The sequence below is a fragment of the Neopsephotus bourkii genome, unplaced genomic scaffold (genome assembly GCF_033783945.1).
Source record: "Neopsephotus bourkii isolate Nb327-2 ecotype Australia unplaced genomic scaffold, CSIRO-AGI_Nbou_v1 NB_1820, whole genome shotgun sequence".
NCBI classification, from domain to species: domain Eukaryota; kingdom Metazoa; phylum Chordata; class Aves; order Psittaciformes; family Psittacidae; genus Neopsephotus; species Neopsephotus bourkii.
Genome location: NW_026902293.1, coordinates 12,645,584 through 12,671,379, shown reverse-complemented (window position 1 = coordinate 12,671,379; position 25,796 = coordinate 12,645,584). Strand labels below are relative to the sequence as shown.

The window sequence follows — 25,796 nt, the reverse complement described above, 5'->3', positions numbered from 1 at the left end:
TGTAGAGCATTAGGAGGGAAAACCAAAACATCTTACAAAGGCTGTATCAAAAGACCAGAGGCTTTGCCACGTGCAATTACAACCCAGGGTACCATCATGTCAAAACAGTTATTAGCAGGAAAGAACCACCTCTTCCCCACAAGGAAAGTGAGTGAATGTTTCAATGATGTCAAACAAATAACATTTAAAACCACTTCTAACTCGGAGCAAACTCACCATTTTTAAACTTGAAGCTTTAAATGCATGTAATGAAGTCATTATCGCACAAGAATATGACTCCTCAATCAAAATGCCTGAAATCTCTGCCATAATAACTGTATTTAGATTGAAAAGAAACCATGTAGTCTACTATTCAATTAACAGTAATTTTTATTCTCTGCTCTCTGGTTTTTTCTTACAATATTCTATTCTTTTTACATTGATTACAGGGAAGAAAAAGGAGGAGAAAAAAAAACCCACACTTATTCAGAAAATAAGTATTAGAAAGTACATTCAAAGATTACCTGTCAACTTGCCATGAGTTCAATTTTATTTCATCACATGACAGCAAATGAGGAGATCAATTTTTTCTCCCATACTCTTTCAAGAGCAGATGCTTTTAGATGCTTTTAAGAAAATAGAAATAGAAACAGAGTCTGATATCTTTTTGTTCTTCAGCAACAGCAGGACAGCAGGCCTCTAAGCTCACAGAATAACAGAACGGTTGAGGTTGCAAGGGACCTCTCAAGATCACCTAGCCATCCGTCTGCTTAAACCAGGGTCAACTACAGCAGCTTACACAGGGTTGTGTTCAGTCAGGTTTTAAATATCATTAAGCAACTACCTTTCTGGGCAGCCTATTCCAGTGTTTGATCACTCTCACAGTAAAATGTACTTTCTTATATTCAGGTGGAATTTTGTGCCCCTTGCCCATGATTGGGAACCACCGAGAAAATCCTGGCTCCTTCCAGGCTTTCTATGCAACTTCCCATCTCGTATATCTGCACAAGGATGAGACACCCCTGAACTTTCTCTTCTCCAGGCTGAATAATCCCAGCTCTCCCAGCTTCTCCTCATTGTCAGATGCTTCAAGCCCAGTCATCATTATAGCCCCTTGCTGTACTTGCTTCATTATGTCCATATTTATCTCTCTTGTACTGGAGTGCCCAGAACTGGACACAGTGCTCCAGATGTCATTTACCAGTGCTAAGCAGAGGGCAAGGATCACTTCCCTCAGCCTGCTGGCAGTATTTGTTGTAATGCAGCCCAGGACACTGTTAGCCTTCTTTGCCACAAGGGAACAATGCTGGTTCATGTTCAGGTTGGTGTCCAGCAGTACCCCCAGGGACCATTTCTGCAAAGTTGCTCTGCAGCTGGCCAGTTCCCAGCCTCTACTGGTTATCCCATGGGACAATATTTTGCATTTCCCTTTATTGAACTTTATGAGACTCCTAACAGTCTATTCCTCTAGCCTATTGAGGCCCCTCTGAATGGCAGCACAATTACCTGGTATATCAGCCACTCCTCACAGTTTTTAATTGTCCACAAACCTGACAGTGTACTCTGTATCAGAAGATAATATACCAGGCTGAAGAGTAATTAGCCAGGAGACAAAGGGACAATCAGTCTTCCACACCTGAGTGTTTTCGACAAAGGCCAAGTTTGAAGTCCAAAACCTGAGTGAGAAGAAAGTCCTAGGAGCCATAAAGATCTAGACCTAACAAAGAACTGGACTTTGTTGGAGAGTCTAGTCCTCAGCATGATACTACGAACAAGAAGTGCAGGCTTCCAGAAGCCTACACTGCATAAGTGAGATGCCTCATGATGGTTTCAAAGTAAACTTGAACACTGCCAGTCACAGAGCACCAAATCAGTGAAAATCAGACGAAACCTGCAAAAAAGCCAGACAGTGATGGAGTTTAAAACCCACCTGTTACCTTTCCCTCAGTCCTTTGTGACTACTGGGTAGTCAAAAAAGTACTCCTCCTACAAGGACAGGAGCTCCCAAAAGGTATGTATAAAAGGTCAATTTTTTTCAGTACTTTAAAAGCCAAGATACTTCTGAACATGTGCTGAAGTAGCACTGCACAGACACAGGAAGTATTTAAATATGACATGTTCACATGCTAATACCATATCTATGAAGTGGAGACACATCAGAATGGCATGGCAACTCCTTAAAGTATTACAGGATTACAGCTCAGGATCTAGATGCCCTCATTTATGAAATTCCAAGTTCAAATGTTTACGTCTACTTTAAAAATATTCAGCTGTACTTCTTTAAAGTTGTGTAGGTTTTGCACCTGGGAGGAATTACAGAAAGAATTGCCTTTAGGAGAAACTCCGTCATTTCTAATGCTCAAGACTGTGCAGCTGAGAAAGAAAATTTGTGGTTCTGTCATAAAACAAATATCCTCTAAGTCAGATTTCCCTGTACCCTGAGAAAGGCTCAAATCCCATTGAAATAAAATGGGATTGAATACCTAAATTCTTCAAAAAAAGATCAGAATTTGAGTGCCCACATCCAATTGAAAAGTAATGAGATTTGAGTACCTAAAGCACTTAACATGATTGAAAAAAATCTACCCTTGCTGTTTCACATGATCATGAGGGCAGGTGTGACTTCAAAAACATATGGTGTTATGCCTCAGCTAACACAGCAGAAACTGCATTTAATTCAATAGCAGATTATTGCAGAGTTCTCACCTACATGATTATGTATTTTTTACAACAGAAGGTTGAGTTGATGAACCACTAGTTACATGATTAGCAGTTTCTGTATTCATCTTCCCAGCAGAGGAAGTGATGGGAAGTTCACAGAGGCTGCATAAAGTTATTTGACGTTAATTGTTTTTTCTGATTCTGCAAGTCCTACTCCCTAAACAACGTTAAATCAAGCAAGCTAACCAGTTAGCACTAGCAAAAATCATGTCTTTGGCACGAGGGATTATGATGGCCTGACAGATTTTGATGGCCTGACAGATTTTGATCAGGCCTAGAATATACATGCCAATCCTGTGGAGAGACAAATAACTAATGGATGGAGGCAGGACATGGATGGCACCTGGTAAGAGTATGTGCAGAAAAAAAGCAGCTAATAGTTTCCACTCCCTAAACACACGCAGTAACTAGTTCTGCTGTCCTTTCGACTCAATAAAGGTGAAATGCACGGTATTGCCACAGGGTGGCTCATCTAGCCTGCAGTGGAAGCACCAGATTTTCTACTTAATACAAGAAGCTGAAGAAAGAGTCTCAAAGAATTTTATGGATTGCTACAGCCAGAGTACACAGGGAAGGATTACTGTAAAGAGAAAACAAGGAGGGGCACAGACCCAATTTTAATTCACCTTAATCCTGCACAGTTTCTCTCACACCAGTAAAGCAACAGCCATTCCTGACAACCTTGTGGGTGGATAGTGCCTTGTGACGTGAAGGCAGAGAGCCCACATTCCCCAGCAGCCAAAAATCCCACTAACTTCCTTGGAATTTCCAAATGACCAAAGTAATGCAGCCTCATGCCTTGTTCCTATACCTGCTCACTGTGCCGAAAAACATCCTGTTCTCTTCAAAGGGTTTGGGATAGGACTCTTGGTTGATTAACAGTCACAGTGAGAACTGACCTCACTATTGCTGGGGGGGGGGCATCAAACATTTTAACCTCTACATCATGTCACAAGCTGTTAGGATAGCTGACTAGCAAACTAAAAAAATGTGTTTATAGCTATCAGATATTTCTAGAGGTGAAAAATATCTATTTTTTTAAGTAGTTTGGTGGAAGTAGCAAACTTCAAAATAAGTATTTACAGTAGAAACACCCATAGAATATACTACTGCTCAGCCATGATCAACTATAGAACAAAAAAAAGGAATTTTCTAAGACTCTATGAACATAATTACCAATGCAGAAGAATTACACTCTGAGGGTAACAGTAGCCCCCAGAGCAGAACATACTGACATGGCTAACGCAACAGGCCTGTACTACTGTTCGCAATCACAGATCAGATCACCTTACCAGCACAGTTTTGCTATGCTATTACCTCTGTGCCCGTGCCCTGCAGAAAGTATCAAGTTTATCATAAACAGGCAGATCAGTTGCACAGTATTTGAACAAGAGGTGCAATATTTTCCTGGAAGCATCTAATGGCATCCAGACTCATGAACAGGAGATACCAGGCAGTGGGCACAGCTGCTGTTCCCTAAAATACCAAACTACTTTCCAAATAAAAGATCAAAAATGGGGGGCCGGGGGGAAAGGGACACAGTCCCAGAGAAGCAGATATGTGGTAACCTCTGGATGAAAACTCAACAGAACTTTATAGGTGGTAGGTGTTACGCTTTTATGTGATGTAGAAAGAACATAAAAAGTACTTTTTAAGATAAATTGTGCTGTGTTTCTCCAGAATATCATATTTCTGTTCACATACGTAGGTCACTACGAGACAGCAAGACACTGTTTATTTCCCACCACTATTTAAGAACAGCGATCTGCCCCTCACTAATCACGTTTATCCTGACTTTTCACATGGAGCTCCACTACTACATCTGTTACACTGCCATATGATGGCGCTAAGCCACGTTAGCACCCTGAGTTTCCTCTCCGGAGCCGGCAGGCCCCATCCCTCCCAGCTCCGTCCTGCCTTTCACGGCGGGGGCCCGCTCGAGCGAGGAGCGGCTGACCCTGCCGGCGGCTTCGGAACTCCGCCTCGCTCTCCCCGCGCGGAGACGGCCGGTGCCCCACTCCCCACAGCAGCGCACCGGGACTACAAGTCCCAGAAGGCACCGCGACACCGAGAAACTACAGCACCCGAAATACACCACAACCAACCCCAGCCAAGAACGACACCGCGCTGCCTGCCGGGAAGGGCAGACTTTACCGGTGTGCCCCTCCCGCCCCTGCTCCTGACCCCGCCCCCTGCCGCCACGCGCCCCAGGTATTAGCCCTTTTCCCCGCCTTCCTGCCCCCCTCCGGCGCCGCGCACCTCCCTTTCGGCGCGCGGAGGGGCGGGACCGGGCCAGGCCGGCCGAGCGGGAGGGGTTGCTCCTGCGTTACGCGGCAGAAGGAGACGAGCGCGGCGGTCAGTAGGTGAGCAGGGGCAAGCGGGAGCGGGCGAGTGGGGCAGGAGGCACCAACGTTGCTGTTGGAGGGAGGCGGGCGGTGCGGTGCGAGAGGGGCTCCGTCTGGGAGAGGAGTTCTTACTCCGCCCGCCCCGAGCCGGGCACGGCCGGCCTCGCCCCTGCCGCGCCACTCCGGCCGGTGGCGCAGCTCCCGCATCTGTGTGGAGGCGGCTGCGGCGGCCCCTGCCGATGGGGGGCGCCGCGGGGGGTAGGGGCGCCGCGCGGGCGGCGGGACGGCACAGCGAGGACGGAGCTCTCTTACCCGGGCGAGGCAGGGGAGCCTCAGCTCAGCGATGAGTCCTCAGCCTGCGCCGTGGTGAAACCCACCGGTTCCCGGAGCCTTGCGGCCGTGCAGGGCGTATCGTGCAGCTGCGGTGCGGTACGGTACTGCACGTCACGGCGGGCCCGGTGACCGCTCCCGAAGTTACGTAAAGCGGCTCGAGCTGCATCCGATGAGCGTGACAGACCCGCGGTGTCGGACGGCAGCGGACAGCGGCGTAACCTCCGCGTTTTGCCCGCCTCGGGCTGTGCCCGCGCCGGCGGCGAGCCGTGAGGTTAACTGCCGGGCCTGTTGGGTTTTCTTCTGTCAAATACCACTAAATCACAGGCAGAAGTAGGCACTGTAAGCACGTCCTGCCCTGGAGCTGGGTGAGGGGACGGCGCAGTTCACCTTCTGTTGGTTCTAATTTGGTAGCAGGCTCTTCAGGGCTGCCTCCTTTGTGTGAGAGGTGAGGTCAGTAGGCCCCAAACTTGAGATCATGAACAGGTGAAATACCTTGTGAAGTAACTTGATTGAATTCGGCACAAAATGATTGTTTTTAAAATAGATACATATAAACCTAACTCGGAAAGTTGCCTCTTTAAATATGCCACTAGTTCTTCAGCTGACATTCCATGGTAACACTTAAATCCTAAGCAGCAGAGGCCAACCTGACTGCTTTACCTTAATATATGTAACCAGATCACAAATAGTATTGCATAGTTAGGTCTTATAAATCCAATTAGACCTGTTAAGTAAGGATTGTTTTGTTTCTAATCTGCTATCCTTGAATCGCATGACTTATGTGTTTCTCACTGAACATACAAACCATTAGCTTAAAAGGGTTTGGAATTGCAAGAGCTGCAAGCTGGAGGTAAACCCTTAAGTGTTTTTATTATAGCCTGTTTGCTTCACCCGCAAGAAGGGAGGTGGCTGTTGTAAACACCAGCTGGGGTGAGTTGGTGTCAGGCTGGTACCTGGGACTCCATCCTGCCCTATTGCAGCTCTAGCAGTTCAGTACTTCCAGCAGCTGTTCTTTAATTTCATTTTTAACTTACGGTTGGGAATCAGGCTAAACCAAATACAGGTTCTGAGCAGGAAACGATATTCTTACAAAAAGTGGAATAAGTAAACACCTAGATAAGAGAGTGCAGTTGCTGAGTTATCTCTTAGAAGTTACAAGTGATCTGTTTGTTCTGAAAGTTGCTGTGATGCAATGATTCTGCTGCTTCAGTGCAGTGATATGTGAGGCCAGTCCATGGTGAAGCTTGGGCAACAGCAGGCTGTGCGCTTACATCTTCACTCCTCACTGCACCAGCGTAAGCAAGGAGTAATACAGTTTGTCTAAAAGTGGGGGGTTTATCAAATTATTTTCTGTTCCTTATTATGGCATGAATTGGCAAAAAGCTTCCATATTCATAGCAAAGGCTTGAGTCCTAAGGTTGTGACCCTCATTTGATCATTGTATTATTTTTCTAATGTTTACCCTTCATAAAGTGCAAATTAATGGGATTTTTAAATGCTGTTGTGATTCAAATCATGTAAATATCTTAGGTACTTCAAAACTGGGATACTTTTTCAGTTTAAGAGTGGTTTACACACATGCATATACATATACATGTATTTATGAGTCTGGTAAGCTCTAATGTAAATCTTTGTAATGTTTCTTTTTCTATTTTCTTGATCCCTCAAAAAACATAAAAATCAAGTGACACGGTGTGCCCTTTGCTCACTTGACCTGATATTTCTGTTGCTCAAAGAATACTCTTCTGTTACTCTTCTGAGTTACAGGAATCTGAGTGTGACACTGGTCATATCAGCACCTTCTATTTATTTATATGTTACTCTGTCAGATTGAGTCAAGATTGTCATTTAGAAGCAAATATTGTGACTACCACCATTTAATACACTTTGACTCACAATTTGGAATGGTCTTGCAGAGCACAGGCGAAACTAAACCAGAAAATGTGCCCTGGGAGCAGACCTAATGCAGCTGTTAATAAGCTTTCAGTCAGTGGCACCAAATTACAGATAGTTTGTTATAAAAGCTGCTGAAGCATGCAGTTTAGATGTTGGATTCTTAACACCAAGTGCCTTATTCTGCAAGGTTGAGCTGTCTTCCTTGCCGGTATAGGTATAGCCTTTCAGTAATGCATGTGCATTTAAGAGCAGTAGTAAGTTCAAGATAGTAAGTTATTAACTGGCATTTCACTTTGAAGAAAGAAGTCATTCTAGAAACTGCACTGTTCATAGGATGACAAAATGGTTTTGGTTGGAAGGAACCTTAAATATCATCTAGTTCCTAACCACCTGCCATGGGCAGGGACACCTTCCACTGGACCAGGTTGCTCAAAGCCCCATCCAGCCTGGCCTTGAACATTTCCAGGGATGGGACAGCCACAACTTCTCTGGCAGCCTGTTCCAGCATCTCAGCATCCTCATGGTTCATAAGTATTGTAACTGCTGAAAATGTCATCGTGGCTTGTGATTGGTTTTTGGGTTGGTTTGTTTTCCCAAAAAGTGCTGAAAAGCACAGGCTTTTTTTTTAATTTTTGAAATTCCATGAACTCCTGGATGAACAGCATCAGATGCCCTGAGGTGTGGCCTTATTTTCCCTCCTGGTTTAGATTGAGTCATACAGCAGAAGCTCATAATCACTTTTTTTTTCATTTCAGATCCTTTGATTTGTTGCAAATCTGGGCTCAGTTGGATTCTTCTATTAGGGATTTAATCCCACACCTCCCAGAACCACGATTGGGTGGGGCATTCCTTATGATGGTAACATGAGAGAGTCACTGAAGTGGCAAGTGAAAGGAGTTACCTTATTCAGTGTTTTATACAGATGAGAGTATTGTTAGAGAAAAATCTACCAGAGAATACTTCATGCCTTAACACTTATATCTCTGTTAGAAAAAATACATTTCAAAGTTTATTGAGCCAGAAAACAGATTTACTTGCTGAGATACAGGTGGAAAAAGGGATTTAGATCTTGGTGTAGCTCCAAGAGGATGTCTTGTCCCAGTCACAGTAGTGACTTGCTTCTTTCAAACTGTGAGGCTGAAGTGGATCACCTGTCTGACATCTGGTGTTAAGTGACACAACCAAGCACAGGACTACTCTGCAACAGAAGCTGCTGGGTAGTCCAGATCCTGTACCACACCAGCAAAGTCAGCAGAGGTTTATGATACCAGCATTTCTATTCTGGTGCTGCTGAGTCTCCAGCCTCATCCCACAGCGAAGAAGAATTGCTCTAAAGGACTCGCTACTCGTTTTATGCTGATTTTGTTGGTTAACTTCCCTGATGTTTCTGCTGTTCACAGTGTGTGAAGATTTCCCTGTGTAGCTGAAAGAACACAAAGTTTGTTCTTCATTCACAGAATTCTTTCATGAGCATTTTTCAGCCTTTCTTGTTGACGCTGGTCCATTTCATGTTTACTTCCTTATTTATGTTCTGTAAGATTTATTTAGAGCAAGAGAATGAAAGAATCACTTCACCTTGGCAATTAGGAAGCTCATTTGTTTTTGTTTCAGTAGGTGATTTGATTCTGTATATGATGTGAATCAGGTTGATGGTTACCCATTTCAGAGCCTCCAGCAGCCTTGTACTCTTAGGTGAAATGGGTGATGACTCAAATCCTATTAATTCAAAGTGGCATCTAATTTGTATCTTGTAAGACCTCTTCTTTGGGTACTTTGTTAAAATGAGGAGATGGTGCTTTTTTGGCAGTTTGATATGGCTGTCTTAATTTTATTTTGCCTTTTTTTTTTTTTTTTTTTTAGAAATGTACACGCATGCAAAAGATTAATTTTGGCTTGTAATTGTTTCCTTGAAGAAAAAAATTTATTTTTTTCCTTTTTTCCCTGAACTTGTTTGTTTGGGGTTTTTGATATTTTAAACTGCTGGAAGAGGAAACTACCTGCTATTCCAACACTGCATTTAATGTGCATGCTTGTGAAACTTAATTGCTCCAATTCAAGCTACAGAAAATGTGTCCAGTTAACATTGTTACAAATGTCTGCAGCATATGCAACAGTTGTTTTGAAAAAGTATTTGGCTTTGGAAATTGGTCCATTATACTTCAGTGAATATGTAACATACTCAGATATGTTTCTCATCTAAATTGTTTACTGTGTTGTCTTTTGATTCATGTCCTGTGTATTGTCGCATGTATGTTTGGCTTGTGTAGTTTGCTCCCGATATCTTACAGAAGCAATTCTGAGAGAAGTTTTGTGCTATTTGTACTGAACAGCCACTAAAACTACACCAGCTTCTTAAGTGCCTCAAAATTGCTGACTTTTTCAATACAACAAAAAATAGTATGTGAATTATGAAGGCCAAAACCATTTTTCTCATTTGCAATCTTTAACATTCTGTCGTTTTTATTCTAGTAGCTCTGAAAGTCAGAACTGTAAAGCTGTCTGCCAAGCTGCAGAAGTACAGTTAAAAGCAGCATTTTTATATGCCAAATTCCTTATGAAAATGTTTAAGCATCAGTACTCCTACAGAATCTTCCAAAGCAGTATTTTAGTGTTGCTTTCACTTGAAAATTCCAGCAATATTTTCTGTCCTTCCCTGCAGATACTGCTCTTGAAAAGAAAACATGACTTATACAGTGAATGAACCTTAAACTCCTGGGCCAAAAACTGAATCTTTTCTTCATGAAGGATGGCAACACCATACGTTCCTGTCCCTATTCCTATTGGAAGCTCCTCATCCAGCTTTACAAACAGAAACCAAAGAAGTTCTTCTTTTGGGAGCATCTCAACAAGTTCCAGCTCCTCAAAAGGACAGTTGGAGGACTCTACAATTGGTAGTTTTAAAAAGATGAGTGTGCCTGACCAGATTGGTTCTACATCATCTGCGTGTAGTAGTCCACTTGTTAGGACTAAATTTACAGGTATGGACACATCCATAGAATACTGTACGCAGCCTTCAGAAGAAATAGAGCAGAATACAGATTCCAGGAGCTGGGAAGATCGACCGTCCACACCTACTATACTGGGTTATGAGGTGATGGAGGAAAGGGCAAAATTCACTGTAAGTTTTGGGGATAGTTCATCATGTAATGACAAGATAACAACTGAATGTACTTTGCATTTTCTTTCAGTAATTAATCCCACAGTTCAGGTACTTTACAAATACCAGTTTAGCTTCGAAGTATTGCTGTCTAACAGGAAAATGTAATTCCTGTTATACAAGTGGGAGAACATGCACTTGTAAGCAGTGTTTCCTGTAATTGTGTATGTGGAGTAGGAGGAATTTATTCTACTTCAAATTTCTGCTGTAATAGTCAGGAATTCTTTGCAAAATTTACAATTCCTTGTGAGACTGAACTTGTAGAAATTCTGGATAGTTAAACATCTTAAAATGTAGTCTTTCATTTGAAATAGATGATAAGACACCCTGATACTTGCCTTTTACAGTTATTAGTAACAGAATATTTTTCATTAAAGTGTAAACACATAGGTTTCAGCTTCTTGCATTGGTAGGTCTAGTTTTTGATAAGGGGAAATCTGTGCTGGAAACATCAGTGGGATGCCACATATGTGGTATCTCATGACAGAACACTAGCTTAACTGATTTGTTTTGATTTTTTTATTTTTTTTTAATTTTTTTTTTAGCAAAATGTATTGTAGTTGGCAATTCAGTATGCTTTACATGCCATAAATATGTTAACAAGTTTGTTTTTGTGGGAGGCCTTGGGTGATACGGTTTAGAGCGAGGTGTCCCTGCCCATGGCAGGGGGGTTGGAACTTGATCTTATGGTCCTTTCCAACCCTAACTATTCTATGATTCTATTCTGTGTGGTTGGAACATTTTGAACTACTTCAGCAAGGCGTGTGGGACTGATGGAAATTGTTACTTATTATTTATCAATTATGTTACTTCAGGAGAGCAACATTAATGACAGCTGAGGAGGAGGAAATAGCAGACAAACTTTTTTCTCCCATTTTCTCTTAGATTAGAAAAACATGGAATCTAATGCCCTTATGACAGTTGAATATTAATAAAATAATCAAGTGGGGGGTTTTTTGACAAGAATGCTACTTTTTAATTATTTGAGAATAATGGTTTGTCTTTTAAGTTTTTCAGTTTCTTGCATCTTCATTCATGGTAGCATGATTAGTATTGTTACATTGACAAGGGCTAGTCTGAAAATATGGGCAGGAAGATTTCAGTGTGCATGTAAGATGTTCTTCAGCTGTAGTTAAAATGGCAACTTGAACTCCTCATTTTTTGGAAGACCAAGTTCAGTGCAAATGAAACATTCTTCATTGTTAAAATGTTTAAATGCATTTTTGTTGTTTCTGAAATCACTTCTGTGCTTGTTCCTGAAAGCACATAATTAGCTGTTTTCAGCTGTATATTGAAAATAAGCTTGCTATTGTGCATTAAAATCAGCAATTTTAATTGCTGGAAATTTTGGTTGCTTCTGTAGTGGAAAATCAATGAGATAGAAGACAATGGAAATTACCTTGACATCACCTGTAAAAGAGAGGAGACTCAACTGCTGAAGTTTTTCTGGTTCGGGTTGCTTGTTTTTGTTTTTTGGGGTTTTTTTTTCAGTTTCACATCTCATAGTTCTGAAAATATGAATCTGAATGAGTTAAGCTGGTTCATCTATTAACTTCAGGAGTTAAATGGTAGTGGATATTGGAGAACATGGCTGCTGAAGCTTAGAGAAAACCCAGGTTTGAAAAAGTCTCTGTTCATAAACAATTGGTCTCTGAGCAGTGCTGGAATGTTCAATTACACCTTATGGTCTGAAGCATTTTTAGCCAACTAGAAACTATAATGACATGCCAAATGAGCCAGAGATTGTTACTAAATATTGGCATATCTTCATTGAATGTTTTATATTTGCAGAATAAGGCAATTCAGGGTTGACTGGAATTGTGTGAATTAGTTTTAATTTTTTGTTTGGGGGATTTTTGCAAGATCTTGTGTGAAGGAGCTGACAGTTGTTTTTGTAACAGTCTAGTTTTTCTTGTTTATTAATGAAAAATCTAAATAAAAAAAAAAAAAGAAACCACCACGAAAAAAATCCCAAACAAGAAAACTGCAAAATTTTATTCAATTTTGTCAAGAAAACGGTGTTCAGGTTGGGGCAGTAATCACAAGTGCATTGTACTCTTTAAGTTGGCCATAATTTGTGAAGACTTTATCTAATATTTGCTTGGAAACCATTCGGAGTGAGGATCAGACTAACTGGATATTGTTGGGGTTTGTGTTTTTTAAGCAATGCCTTTAGTAGAATAAAACAGTAGAATAGAAAACAGGTTAGCATGTAAATCCTCAAGCATGTTCCACAGCTTCTTATTTTGTGTTTGACTGTACTGGCAAAGTTTTCACAGTTTTATATAGCAGTTCTGCTTTATGAAGTTTACATACTTCCAGTATGACAACAAAGTTAAAACACTTGGACAAATATTTATACACAAAATGGAAGACAGAAGAATTGTATTTTAACGCTGACTTCACAGGCATGTTTTGCGGCTTGAATTTTAAAAGCTAATAGCTTTTAGTTAATGTCTGAAATATTGCCTCTGTTGCAGTCTATGACTTCCGCAGATGATGTTACTTAAAAGTGGAATACTGTGTTTAAAAAGTAGATAAGAGAAATACATGTTGAAAAACTGCTTTTAATTTGCACGGTAGTTATCTGTACCTTGTGTAGCTGTTTGGCACTTAATATATTATGGAATGCAAAAATGCTAAAAACAGTTTCACACATGTCCAGAAGTTGGCTAGCATGGGGGTTATCACATGCTGGGATTCCAACAAGAAAATATATCTGTCAGCTAAGACAACCTGCTTTGAAAACATGATTATACTGGGAAAGATTTTACTATGCAACACATGAGGAAATGTTTTCGATAGAATTGGGTTAAATACCCATAAGGGAATGTTTATTATTATGATTTCAAAAATACCTTTTTCTTCCCCTATTTTGAAGACATTTTTACTTATGGTTGGAGGGGGGTGGGAAATTTAACTAGAGAACACCTAGACTGGTAGGACTAACCCAGTACCAGTGCAGAGTCTTTTTCCTTACATCAGAAAAAGTAAGGTTGTGACATGAGAACCCCTCTTTTCTAGACACTGTTTAATATTTTGTAGTTGAAGTTGCTTGTTGTTAGATTCATTGCGTTCAGGCATTTGAGTATTTGTCCTCCTAAAAGGTAATTCTATAATTGTTTTTATCATTGTTTTATTTAATTATCCATTTGCTTTTAAATAGGAGAATGGTACTGCTGTGCTCTTGTCTGGCCAAATCTGTTTCAAATTATATTACTTCAGTCCTACAATCTTAACATAATCATTCTGATGCAGTTATCCAGGGAAATGGTCATATTTTGCCTGGAAAGACAAAACCTCATGTTCAAGATAGACGGAACAAAAGGAGGATGTTATTTTTATCCTACATCGCCTTTCCTTGTGAAGCAGGTCACATAAGACATTGTAAAACAATACAACATGCAGTACCTGCTTGTTACAGTCATCTGAAGAACATATTGGACTCAGGGTTTAATGACAGAACTATAATTTGGCAACTGTTAAAATAGGTCATTAAAACATACCTCACCACTTTCATAGCTGAGACTTGGGGGTTTTTGGTTTTTTTTCTGGGGAAGAACCCTGGGTGAAATTTAACAAGCCCTTTTTACAGACAGAAAATAGCTAAGTGTATTTATGAATTATAGAAATTCCTTCCTTAAATTCTGAAATGAATTTATGCTGTTTGTCTGATAATTAAGTTGCTTGTTTGTTTGGGAGGATTTTTTTAATCCAATTCTGGATAAAAAGAAATAAAATCCTTAAGTTTTATTTCATTAAGAAAAAGAGAATAATTTCAGCCTTCCAGCTAATGCAGTGTGAAATCCTGCACATTTTTCTGATATTCGTATTTTTCCACATAGGTATACAAAATACTGGTAAAAAGAAGTCCAGATGAAAGTTGGGTGGTCTTCAGACGGTACACTGACTTCTCCAGGCTTAATGACAAGGTGAGAATTTTACACCGATAAGTTCTCAGCTAACTTAACTCACTCTTCTTTCATATTTCATTTTCTTTGTGTCTGACATTTTTGTCACTTGTTTTCTTGCTTTCTTTTTTCACTACCTATACAACACATACTGTATTAATGAATGGAAAACATGATTCCTCATATTTTCAAAGACAAATACAGCTAGTATAAAAGAAGGTAGTTCTCACTCTGTGAGCATCATACATTATATTTATTTCTAGTCTGTGTGGTAAAGGGAATTAACTCTTTAAGCTGTATCTGCTGCATAGAAAAAGAATTATGGGCTTGTATTCTGATAGAGTAATTATTCAGTCATTTCAGTGCAACAAGCTGCTTTTTTCATGATATAACTTAAGTTTCATGAACATAAGGTCCTTGTGTGTTGGTCAATCTTCTGTTGTTTTCAGTGTCTTTTGAAGTTAATTGTGAAATATCAGAGTTTTAAAGCTGAGGACAGAGACCCCAAGTAAACAAGATTTCTGTGTCAGCAATTTAATATTTTTAGGACACTTGAAAGCAAAAAAAAGTTTGTCCTAAAAAGCACAAGTTTTATTAATTGGTAATTAGCATTTGGCTATCCCATTTAGCATTATTCATATAGAATCATAAATGTACAAAACAAGGTAAGGGTTGGGGGTTTTTTATACTTTTTCTCCTTGGATCTGTGTGCCTAACCAACAAAGAACTTGAGTCTGCTGAAATTTGGAATATGGACTTCAACTTAACACATTTCTCTGGGTTCTTGGTTTGACCTGTTTGGATATCTTTTAGGCTAGGAATGCCTTGGTGTTGGCAAAAGCCTAACTTCTTTTGAGTTGATGATGTTCTGGGGATTTCAACTCGAATTTCAGAAGTCAAGCCATCAACAATTTGTATTTTGGTGAACTATGTCAGATACAGGTCAAGAACTGGCTTATATGCACTGACTTATAATGTGGTTATCACTAGTTAAAAAAATTAAAATGCCACAGGTTATCACTTTACAATAGGTATTTAGGTTTTACAAATGAAGTCCTTACCAAATCTTTGACAAAAAATTTTTATCTTCTGGCATGATTTATAGGTATTAGGATTTCTGTTTGAAAGGAAGAACTTTATTTTTCCCGTGTGTCACTGACAATCTTTTTCATCTTTCATATGAAAATATAAATTTTTATTATGTTCCTATTCAGTAATTCTGTAGAAGCTTCCGTTCCTGGAGCTGGCATTTCTATATTATAAGCAGCATAATGTCTTAAGAACTGGGGAGTAAATGATTATAAGCGCACCTCAGTGGTTCAAAAGACATGGTGCAACACCTGAAAATCCTTTTTCTCTAATGACAAATATAGACATGAAGTTGCGTATGTGTATACTTTCAGCTTTTTCTCTACCCTATTGCTTAGAAATGCAATATAAACAGGAGAAATATACAATCTTATAAAATCTTTTCCTCACCATTCTTCTTGAGGTTAGTGGCAAATTATTCATTCCCTGAAATGGTAATAGAAACTTAGCAACTGAATTGAATAATCAATCACTGTGATCACTATGTGAATTGGTTTTCAAGTATTACCAGAGAGGGAGTGGCTGTTTCAGGAAGACAAAGTAAAGACAAAAGAGCAGTATGTTTTGTAAGTGTCAGGCATATACTTACCAATCCTACCTGAAGTGAGTGTTGGACTTTGACAGTGGCTAAAAATGGAGATGTGAGAACAGGAACAGTGTCACTATAGGAATACGTCAGGATAAAATCAGGAGTAGACGAATGAATGCAGCTCGACTAACAGAAGCAACTAGAGTAGCATTCTTTAGCTTCCATGAAGTCTCAAAGACAATAAAGGCAAAATCAGATCCTAGCAAATGTTGTACTTCCACTAGTTTCTGAAATATTTTTAGTAAGGGGCACTAATAAAATAGAAATGAATGGGAGTAAAAGAGCTCAACTCTCCTCATATGAATTAAATCAGTGCAGCAGTACATTAAGACTTGAACAGTCTTCAAGTATAAGCAACAAGCTCTTTGGATGTCAAAGCCATCTACTTTTCAGGCAATTAAAAGGTTATGAAGACTCCATAGCTGCTGAAAGAAGACAAATAGAAGATGATGGCAAAGTAATCCAATGTAAAGGAAAGATGAGATATTGTTAGTACGAGTACACAAGAAGCTACGTAGTAATCTCGAGTCAAAAGTAGTTAAAAAAATAACACAAAATACAGATCAGCACAAGGGGAGTAGTGCAGACTTCTGAAGACCAAGGCAGAACTGCTGAGACGCAAGATGGACTGTCACAGGATGCTAAGAGCAATAGGTAAAGTTCTGTAAATCACGAGGGGCAGAGTAAGGGAAAGAGGCAGTAAAATAACAAATCATTACTTGAGAGCAAATTATGGGAAGCAAATAGCAAATGTTACAGTAAAAACTGAAACACTGTTGTTTGCTGTAATAGTAACAAAAAAAAAATCTTGATGGACATTGGAATGTGACAGGATTTAAGGAGGTGGGACAAAGGCTAAAATACAGTCGTTTGGCTAGATGCATAGATTTTGTTTAAGAACATCTAGTTGATTGGAGAAGTATATGAGGAATACTCACTGGTCCCCAAAAATGGTGGAAAAGGAACTTTGTGAAGTTTATTGCTATACTGGTAGAGATGTTTAAGAAATAATGAAATGGCCAGTCTTGAGAACCAAGAAGTTAACCATTTCTAGCTGAGGCTGAGCCTCATATGACATGTATAATCTGTCATGTGGTGATGTAGGGGAAGGGCATCTAGAGAAGATGGATCCAAGTGAGCAATCAGAGCCAGCTTAACTTGTCTGACCCACAGTTTTTCCTGCTATGTCTGAGAAATGTTCAAGAAAGAATGCCCCAGGACTGTGCTGTTGAAAATTAGTCTGCTCACACCAGGGTGTTTGTTTGGGGGTGTGGTTGGGTTTTTGTTTTTTTGTTGTGTGTGGTCTCTGGATGGCGCACAGCCTTCGGGTGTCGGCACCCTCCCAGCTTAGTGTCATCAGCAAACTTGCTGATAGTACACTCAATTCCCTCATCTAAATCGTTGATGAATATATTAAATAATATGGTCCAGTACGACCCTTGAGGCACTCCACTAGATACAGGCCTCCAACTAGATCCCCATAGACTACAACTCTCTGGCTTCTCTCCTTCAGCCAGTTCACAGTCCACCTCACTACCCATCACCAACCACTTCTCAATTTAGCCGCAAGGATGCTGTGGGAGACGTGTCAAAGCTTTGCTGAAGTCAGGTAGACCACATCCACCGCTCTCCATCATCCATCCACCGTGTTATTTCCTCATAAAAGGCTACGAGATTGGTCAAGCACGACTTCCCCTTGGTGAAGCCATGTTGACTGCCCCTCATAACCCTCTTATCCTTGATATGCCTTAAGATGGCACCAAGGAAAGGTGTTCCATCACTTTCCCAGGAATGGAGGTGAGGCTAACGGTCTATAGTTACCGGGTCCTCCTTCTTGCCCTTTTTAAAGACAGGAGTGACATTTGCTTTCCTCCAGTCCTCAGACACCTCTCCCGTTTCCCAAGACTTGGTAAAGATGATGGAGAGCGGTCAGCAATGACCTCAGCCAGTTCCCTCAGCACCCGCGGGTGCATCCCATCTGGACCCATGGATTTATGGATATCCAGATTGCTCAACTGGTCTTTAACCCATTCCTCATCGCTAGCTTTCTCATACTCTCTTCATCCACAAAAGGAGTAATCTGTGGGTAGGCATACTCTTTCCTGAGAAGTAAATTACATGATCTACATAACCAGACAAGTGAATTTACCATTACACAGAAACCTATGGTTGAAAACCTTACCCAGCAATGGTTAGCTGTGGTCCTCTCTTCAGCTAACACAGGAATTCATTTTGTTTTCTGAGTTCAGTTCTATTCAGTATTTCATTAATTTAAGAGGGTGCGTGGAGCATATAGAATGCTTACATATGTGGGGTACTAATGGTAACTTAGTAAGAGATAGTGGAACTGTGGATGAGCAAAGCTAAACTTAAAAATATCAGGAAGAGTCTACTATCAGGATGAATTTGTAAGAGGAAAACAGAAATAATTAAATGCAGAAATAAAGAGCAGCATTTTGTCAAACCATTCTGTAAATTAGAAACTAGTAGTTATCATGGGCTGTATACAATACTTCAGTGCACGTTAAAATTTTAATCTTCTGGGTGCTCAAGGAGCTACTCTTTACTAGAAGTACCTCATGCAAGTGTTGTAATTTAATCTGCTAGCTTCCCAAAAAAGATGAGTTGTAGGTCTGTAATGGGCTTTTATTTATTTAGTGCCTACTGTCCCTGTAACCCTACTGAAATGCTTACTCATCTGAGACTTTTTACTTACATACAGTTTTCTTACACTTACTGACTCAGAGGCATTAGATAGCAGACTCAAGAGATGGTAAGTAACAAAGGAAAGTTTTTCATTGCTATTTTTATGTGATGGATTTGAGAGGTGTGCAAGGCAATATAGCAAGTAGCAGAACTGTATCCATAATTTATGATATAATTTGTGTTGTATTTATGGTTGAGATTTACCTTGTGCTTGAGCTTAACAGAAGACAGACAAATCCTGTGATGAGTAAAGTCAGTGCTGTGTCAAACTCAGTATTTCATCAAGACTTCCTTTCTTGGTTTTCTTTGGATATGATTTCTATTTCAGCTAAAAGATATGTTTCCGGGCTTTCGGTTGGCCCTTCCACCAAAGCGCTGGTTCAAGGATAATTATAATCCTGACTTCTTGGAAGATCGACAGTTGGGACTACAAGCATTCCTTCAGAACCTAGTAGCTCACAAAGATATTGCTAACTGGTATGTGATTCAACTTTGCTTGTGGATTTGTTGGGGGGTTTTTCTGTCCAAACTTGTGATGTAAGCTCCTAGACTCTAGCAGTGTATCTTTGAGCAACATAGTGAGGAATTTCATTAATATTCATGTTGTGCATTTGGTCATTATGTGAATTATTTAGTGTTCTATTAAATTAATCCCATCTTAACCTAAGCAAAAAAACAGAAATTGCACATGGTTAACAACTAGCTAAAAGCTATAATATTTAAAATATTGGACTAATTCTATGTTTACTTCTACAACATGGAACATGGAAGTTCTCTGTACTAAATGTAGAATTGACATATTGTTAATTTATATGAAGATAAAATGTTAGGCTTTCATAATGGAAAGTACCTACACTATTATGTAATTGGTTCTTAAAATGCATATTAAACTAAAGGTTTTTAATTTACATGGCATCATGCAAATATAAATAATAGAAATACCTTTACAGATTGCTTTACGTAAGTAAATGTAATCCACAAATCAGAAAAGGCTTTAAGAGTCTAAGAAACATAATATGTTTAAGCAACAAAGTACAGAAGTCTCTTTGGACAATATCGTTTTTTCTTCCAAAGCTGGAATTCTGGCAAATTAAATGTAAAATAATTTTAATATAGACCAAAAGAGAATTTTAGTAAGCAGGTTGCTAGAGGCAAAGCAGTTGATTCTAAAAACCTGTTCCAGCATGACAAATAAAAAAATTGAGGTTACTGTATCAGAGATTCTTTGAGGAATGAGTCTGATTAGCTGCTTTCTTCTGAAGTTTCATTACAAACAAAGAGTAAGAAATTAGCGCAAACACCATTCCCTCAAGAATTTTAAAGGAACTAAAATGTAAAATTGCTGAGCTGTGGAGTGAGACCATATAAAGCTTGCATCTACTTTACTTTTTAGTAGAATGTGTATTACTACATTTGGCACCTTTTTATAAAGTTCCTGACTGTTGAGTCTGGAAACTAGAGATTAGTAAGTAAGTCTGACGTTTGGTACTGCTTGTAATAAACCCAAAGTGGTAAGCAGGTAAATAAAAATAACACTGGGAAAAGCAATAATGTCTTTTGCAGAGGGAAATGTAACAAGTAGTTATGAGGGAGCTTGTATAAAATGGTTGAAAGGCAAGGGAGAAGGATTATGGAAATTTCCGTATTGCATATGAATGCTGGATTACAGCTACAGACACTGATGTTCACAATATCTGTAAGTTATCTGGACAAAGGAATGATTAATGTGATTATAAAGTGTTGGAGAAGGATCCTGAGCCACTGGGTGACTAATGTTAGTTTTCATGTCATGAAGTGCAAAATGACAGCACGTACGTACATAAAGAATCATAAACTCGGTTGTCTCTTACAACCTGGAAGATTATTGGTGGTATTACAGTTTTCTGAATCAGTTCAGTGTTCAGTAGTAATCAAAAAGTTGCATAAAAATTGTTGAAAAGGAACTTGAAAGGAGGAAAAAAAAAATATGTTACTGCTGTGGGAATCTGAATTGCACTTTTCATAGAGTCCAGTGATAAAACACAAGATTCTGTTTCAAAAGAGTGTCTGCTAGAAGTACAGAGAAAACAAGCAGGAACAGGTGAAGCCACAGACAAGCTTCCCTGCAACAAGAGTTCTGTTTTCTATAGTCTGTTGTCTTCGGAAAGGGCTGGCTAAACAGGACATATGATATCATCAAGGGGATAGCGAAGGTGAGTAAAGAATGTCAGTATTATGCATGATTCATAGTCATCTCTACATATGTCACACTGAATTACGAAGCTTTGTTGTGAGATGTCAGAGACGGAAAGCTTAAGTAGTTTCCAAAAAGAAATTAGGATCAACCTGTGAATTTCTCTGTCAGTGGCTATTAAATGTGATTGTACAGATGAAATATGTGGCTGAGAACTTTAAAGAGCTTCCTGATTATTAAATTACACAATAATAGGTGTGCCAAGAAGAAAGGAATTAAATGTCTCTTGTGTTATGTTGCTGGAAGCAAACTAGTGAGCAGGGTGGACTTCTAGTTGGCTTGAATAGATCTGAAACCTTTATGCTTCATGTTGTTGCAGCTAGTTTGGCATTTCAGCTAGCTTGTTGGTATCTCAGTAGTGGTCAGTGTTGGACAGAATAGTTTGTCATTTAAGGCAAAAAGCCTCTACAAAACTTTTGGTCTACATTGCTTGTCAGATACAAAAGGGAATTTAAGTGTTTGTAGAATCAGTTTGTATTTTGGTTAATGAACAGGTAGTTAATTGAAACATGTTTTTGAGGAAAATTCTGATTTTGGCTGTGTAAGGCTCAGCATGAAGATGAAGTTTATTAAAAATTCTGACCTGTTGGTACAGCTTTTATTCAATTGTTTGGATCTCTGGAAGGCTTGAATTCCTTGGGAAGTGATTAAGACTAGGGAGATTTGAGCCATCTGGTATTTTTTAACCAATTATCAAAGAGTAAAAGTTACTATTAATGGAAATTAGTTTTTGCGCTTTACATGAGTAGTGGTAAGCATATGACCCTGCTTCCTCCTTAAAAGCTCACCATTTACTTCTGTAGTTTTCCGAATAAATCAAACTGCTTAGGTTGCACCAAGGTCTCTCTCATTCTCTTTATGTATTGTGTTATCACTGAGACATATTGGCATTGGGAAATTTACCTTTCAGGGATAGGAGACCTCATTTGGTATTCCAATTTTTTAATAAACCTAGCTTCATAAAGTAGTTTAAAGATAAAATACAGGATGCTAGGCAGGTCACAAAATTACAGGTCTGTGTTCTTATGGATTTGTTCTCCTCTTTTGCCTTGTATTGAAGATTAAGTGAAAGATCAAATTAAAATCCTCACAGAGTTTAATGCATTTGAGAAAATTGCACATAACCCACAAAGTGGGAGTTTAACCTGCTAAACAGAATTGTCATCTGGCTTTATACAGATGACACAGCTCTCCTCTGCCTCCACCCTCTGTAAGAACCAGCTTGAAAGGGAGGAACTGGTCAGCTGTTGGGTCTTGTCTGTGTGCTGTACTCCCCCTTACTGCCCTTCTTAATGCTGGTCTCTCTTAAGGATGTCAGCTTGCATGGGATGAAGCAAAGAAAGAAACCATGTACAGCCATCTCTGCTACATGATGTAGAAGTTTTCTATTATATTTTTGAGGCAGAACTCTCTCCTGTTAAATGAAAGGAAGAGATGTAGCATATGGAGGGGAGAGCAGGGTCAGAGCAGACTGAGTAAAGATAGTCTGCAAATGGATGTTCATACAATGAGGTGAATGTTTTAGGTAAAGAAACAATGTTTTCAGTGACCTGTAGCTTTAAGTTTCTTGGCCTCTTTATGTAAAGTAATGAATCTACAGCTTTCAGTTCTAAGAAGTTTTGAAAACTAGAGAGACACTTTTCTGCCAGCAACTGCAGGGAAAAGGGGGGGATTGACCTGATGTAAGTAGTTGATACATGTAGATTGGATATTTTTGCACATTTATTTTTCTGGTTATTCTGGTTTTCTCTCACAAGCATTACTGCATGTTATGTCATTGTAATGTTACCCATTAACACAGCAAATGTTGTAGCAAAATATAGAAATGAAATTTTTAGAGTTTTTCAACTGAGCTAGGTGAATAGGTGTAAAGTTATTGAAGAAGAATGGTAAGCAGAAGTGTTTCTGTATAATGAGTTCTTCTGCATTAGGCTTAAGTGAGTTCCTTCAGCATCTTTAGGAAAAGAACAATTTGACCATTAAAAATGGACTTAAGTATCGTGTTGGAAAAGGGTCACTTCACGTTAAACTGTTTGGAGAGGAAAAAAACAACCTGCTCTTCTCTTTGAAAATATACTGAATGCCTGAATAAATTTTTATTTGGCTTAAGGTTATGTTCTAATCATTAACCAATGACCTGTTACCTTATATCATTTTTTTTATACTAATTGGAGTGATAATCTTGGTTTAAGTAGCAGATTTTTTTATTGCTTGTTTGAGTACATGGGGGAAGCTATTTTTCTAGTACGGGATTAGGCTGTGGCTTGCAGAGATCATAGATTTGATTAATATAAAACAGCAGAGGGGACTTGAAAAAAGGAAGGTTTTTCCACATTTGTCATATAGATTAAGTGGGGACAAGAATCATCATGATTATAGAAGAATTTTTTCCAGGATGGGGTTAAGGCTGATGAGGTAGAAGTGAATATTAAAACAAGAATTCTCACTAGTCGTTGGCCAAAACCTCACCTCTGTCTTCTCGTGCAGTAAGCACGTGAAAGCAGGCTCATGAAAATCCAATAACAAAGGTTCAATGTATTTAGATAAATATCCTTTATAGCCTTTCTAAACATAAGTGATAGTATCATCAATGATTAGTGATTTGCTGAAGAGAGTTGTCCTCATTTTGCTTGCCAAACTTGAAACTGTTTGATTAGAGCGGTAGCAGAGTTAAAGTTTACCTTCTTGTGCTTGTACTTTGTGTCTGCCACAAATGTAGAGAATGAGCAGAAGGCAGGAAATTACTTCCTGTTGTTCTCACCTTCCCACGAGACATAGGTGGAAGAGACAGGAAATTAGTTTGGATTCATGTCTTCCATTTCTGTATATTCATTCAATTAGGAGATTATGTAAAGATTTATAGTAGTGAGTGCAAGCACAGAATTGTAAGTTTCTTCTTAATTGTGAACACAGTATTCTGATTGAAGGTTATTTATAGAGGAATGAATACAACAGAGTAGGAAAGTCTTAGAAAGCTGGATGAAGAGATATGATCAAAGATGCTGAAGAGTTCTCTGAAAAGTAGTCTAAACCTGGAAGACGGAATTAGCAAGATGCTCCATAGACTTTGTAGTAAACCACAGGATTACACATACTTCCTTCTGGCCTTTGTAAAACTGCACAGAGGCGAATGTCATCTGTTACACTATTTTACACAATTTTAAGTTGAATGCATTAATTTGATAAGTATGTTTAGAGATCATAGAATCATACAATACACAGGGTTGGAAACGACCTTAAGATCATCTAGTTCCAACCCCCCTGCCATGGGCAGGGACACCTCACACTAAACCATGTCACCCAAGGCTTCATCCAACCTGGCCTTGAACACCACCAGGGATGGAGCATTCACAGCTTCCCTGGGCAACACATTCCAGTGCCTCACCACCCTTACAGTAAAGAATTTCCTCCTTATATCCAGTCTAAACTTCCCCTGTTTAAGTTCTAACCTGTTACCCCTTGTCCTGTCGCTACAGTCCCTAATGAAGAGTCCCTCCTCAGCATCCCTGTAGGCCCCCTTCAGATATTGGAAGGCTGCTATGAGGTCTCCACGCAGCCTTCTCTTCTCCAGTCTGAACAGCCCCAACTTTCTCATCTTCATATGGGAGGTGCTCCAGTCCCCTGATCATTCTCGTGGCCCTCCTCTGGACTTGTTCCAACAGTTCCATGTCCTTTTTATGTTGAGGACACCAGAACTGCACACAGGACTCCAAGTGAGGTCTCACAAGAGCAAATGGCTATATGTATATCCATGGCACATTAACTTTGTCACTTCTTATTCTTTTATAACTTATTCTTTTATGTATGCATATATTAAAATATACTGTATATATAAAAATTATATATTGTGTATAAGTGAATGGATTATGATCTTAGCAAAATGGAGACACATAAGCATGTTTTAGTACCAGTGCTTAGTTCCACTGATATTTCTTTTAGACATCTGTATGTGGATTTTAGCAGTACACTTTTTTCATCCATCTGCTAACATTTATTTTTCGAACGTCTTTAGTACCAAATTGATAAATTTGCTTTTCAGTTGTCATGTATCAACAAATTTTGTGAAGATTTGAAAAATCATGTTCTAAATTGACAAACTTAGATGAATTCTTAACTGTACCTGTGTAACTTAAGTCACAGTCATAAAAGATTTAATAGTTTGTTAACATTATCTTGAATACTTAGGAATCTGAGGAGAGGTGTTTCTTTCGTGTAAAGAAATACTGCCCTTATATGATCATATTTAAGTGTTGCTTTTTTTTATATTTCAAGTAATTCAATCTCTTTTGTTTGCTGAAGCCTTGCAGTGAGAGAATTTCTTTGTCTGGATGATCCTCCAGGTCCTTTTGACAGTCTAGAAGAGAGCAGGGTAAGTGATATGTAGTATGCTAAAAACAGAATGCAAAAGGCAGTTGTTGACAGAATATTGTAAAATCTGCTGAGCGGTAGGGAGTGGAAGCTTTAACTTCTGTTTTATCACAGAAATTTGCACATAGACGTATTTGTAAAACTGACAGTCTAATTATTGGTGCACACTGTAATCTTTGACTGCTGTACTTCATCTCTGTCCCAAGGTGTGATCTCTTCCTTGTTGCCTTTTATGACCAGTGGGTGAAACTTGTTTTTAAGGCAACTACTGAATATAAAGATAGGTTTTGTATGTTTATGTTCAACACATTGTCTCAATGCCTACACCTTAGACTTCAGGTCTTGCAGTAAAATGTTTCTTGCTATGAAATGTAATGAAAGGATTAATTCTGACTACAAGAAAAGTGTTCTATTTAGTAGTGTCAAGTAGTATAGTAAAGCAGCAGCCTTTCAACGTGCATATGAGCAC

General features: G+C 39.2%; 1 protein-coding gene across 3 annotated transcripts in view; it reads left to right on the top strand.

Annotated features, from left to right (window-relative positions):
• Positions 1-4,859: 4,859 nt before the first annotated feature.
• SNX16 (sorting nexin 16) overlaps positions 4,860-25,796 on the top strand; it is a 28,876-nt gene continuing 7,939 nt past the window's right edge. Inside the window, exons 1-6 of one of the 3 annotated variants that reach the window (XM_061343005.1) lie at positions 4,865-5,063; positions 9,934-10,392; positions 13,690-13,803; positions 14,277-14,363; positions 19,055-19,203; positions 25,259-25,328. In XM_061343005.1, the coding sequence (XP_061198989.1) occupies positions 10,021-10,392; positions 13,690-13,803; positions 14,277-14,363; positions 19,055-19,203; positions 25,259-25,328 (792 nt within the window). In that variant the 5' untranslated portion in view covers positions 4,865-5,063; positions 9,934-10,020. Of the gene's footprint in view, positions 5,064-9,933; positions 10,393-13,689; positions 13,804-14,276; positions 14,364-19,054; positions 19,204-25,258; positions 25,329-25,796 lie in introns of all 3 variants that reach the window. The other 2 variants (XM_061343006.1, XM_061343007.1) reach the window with 2 other exon arrangements.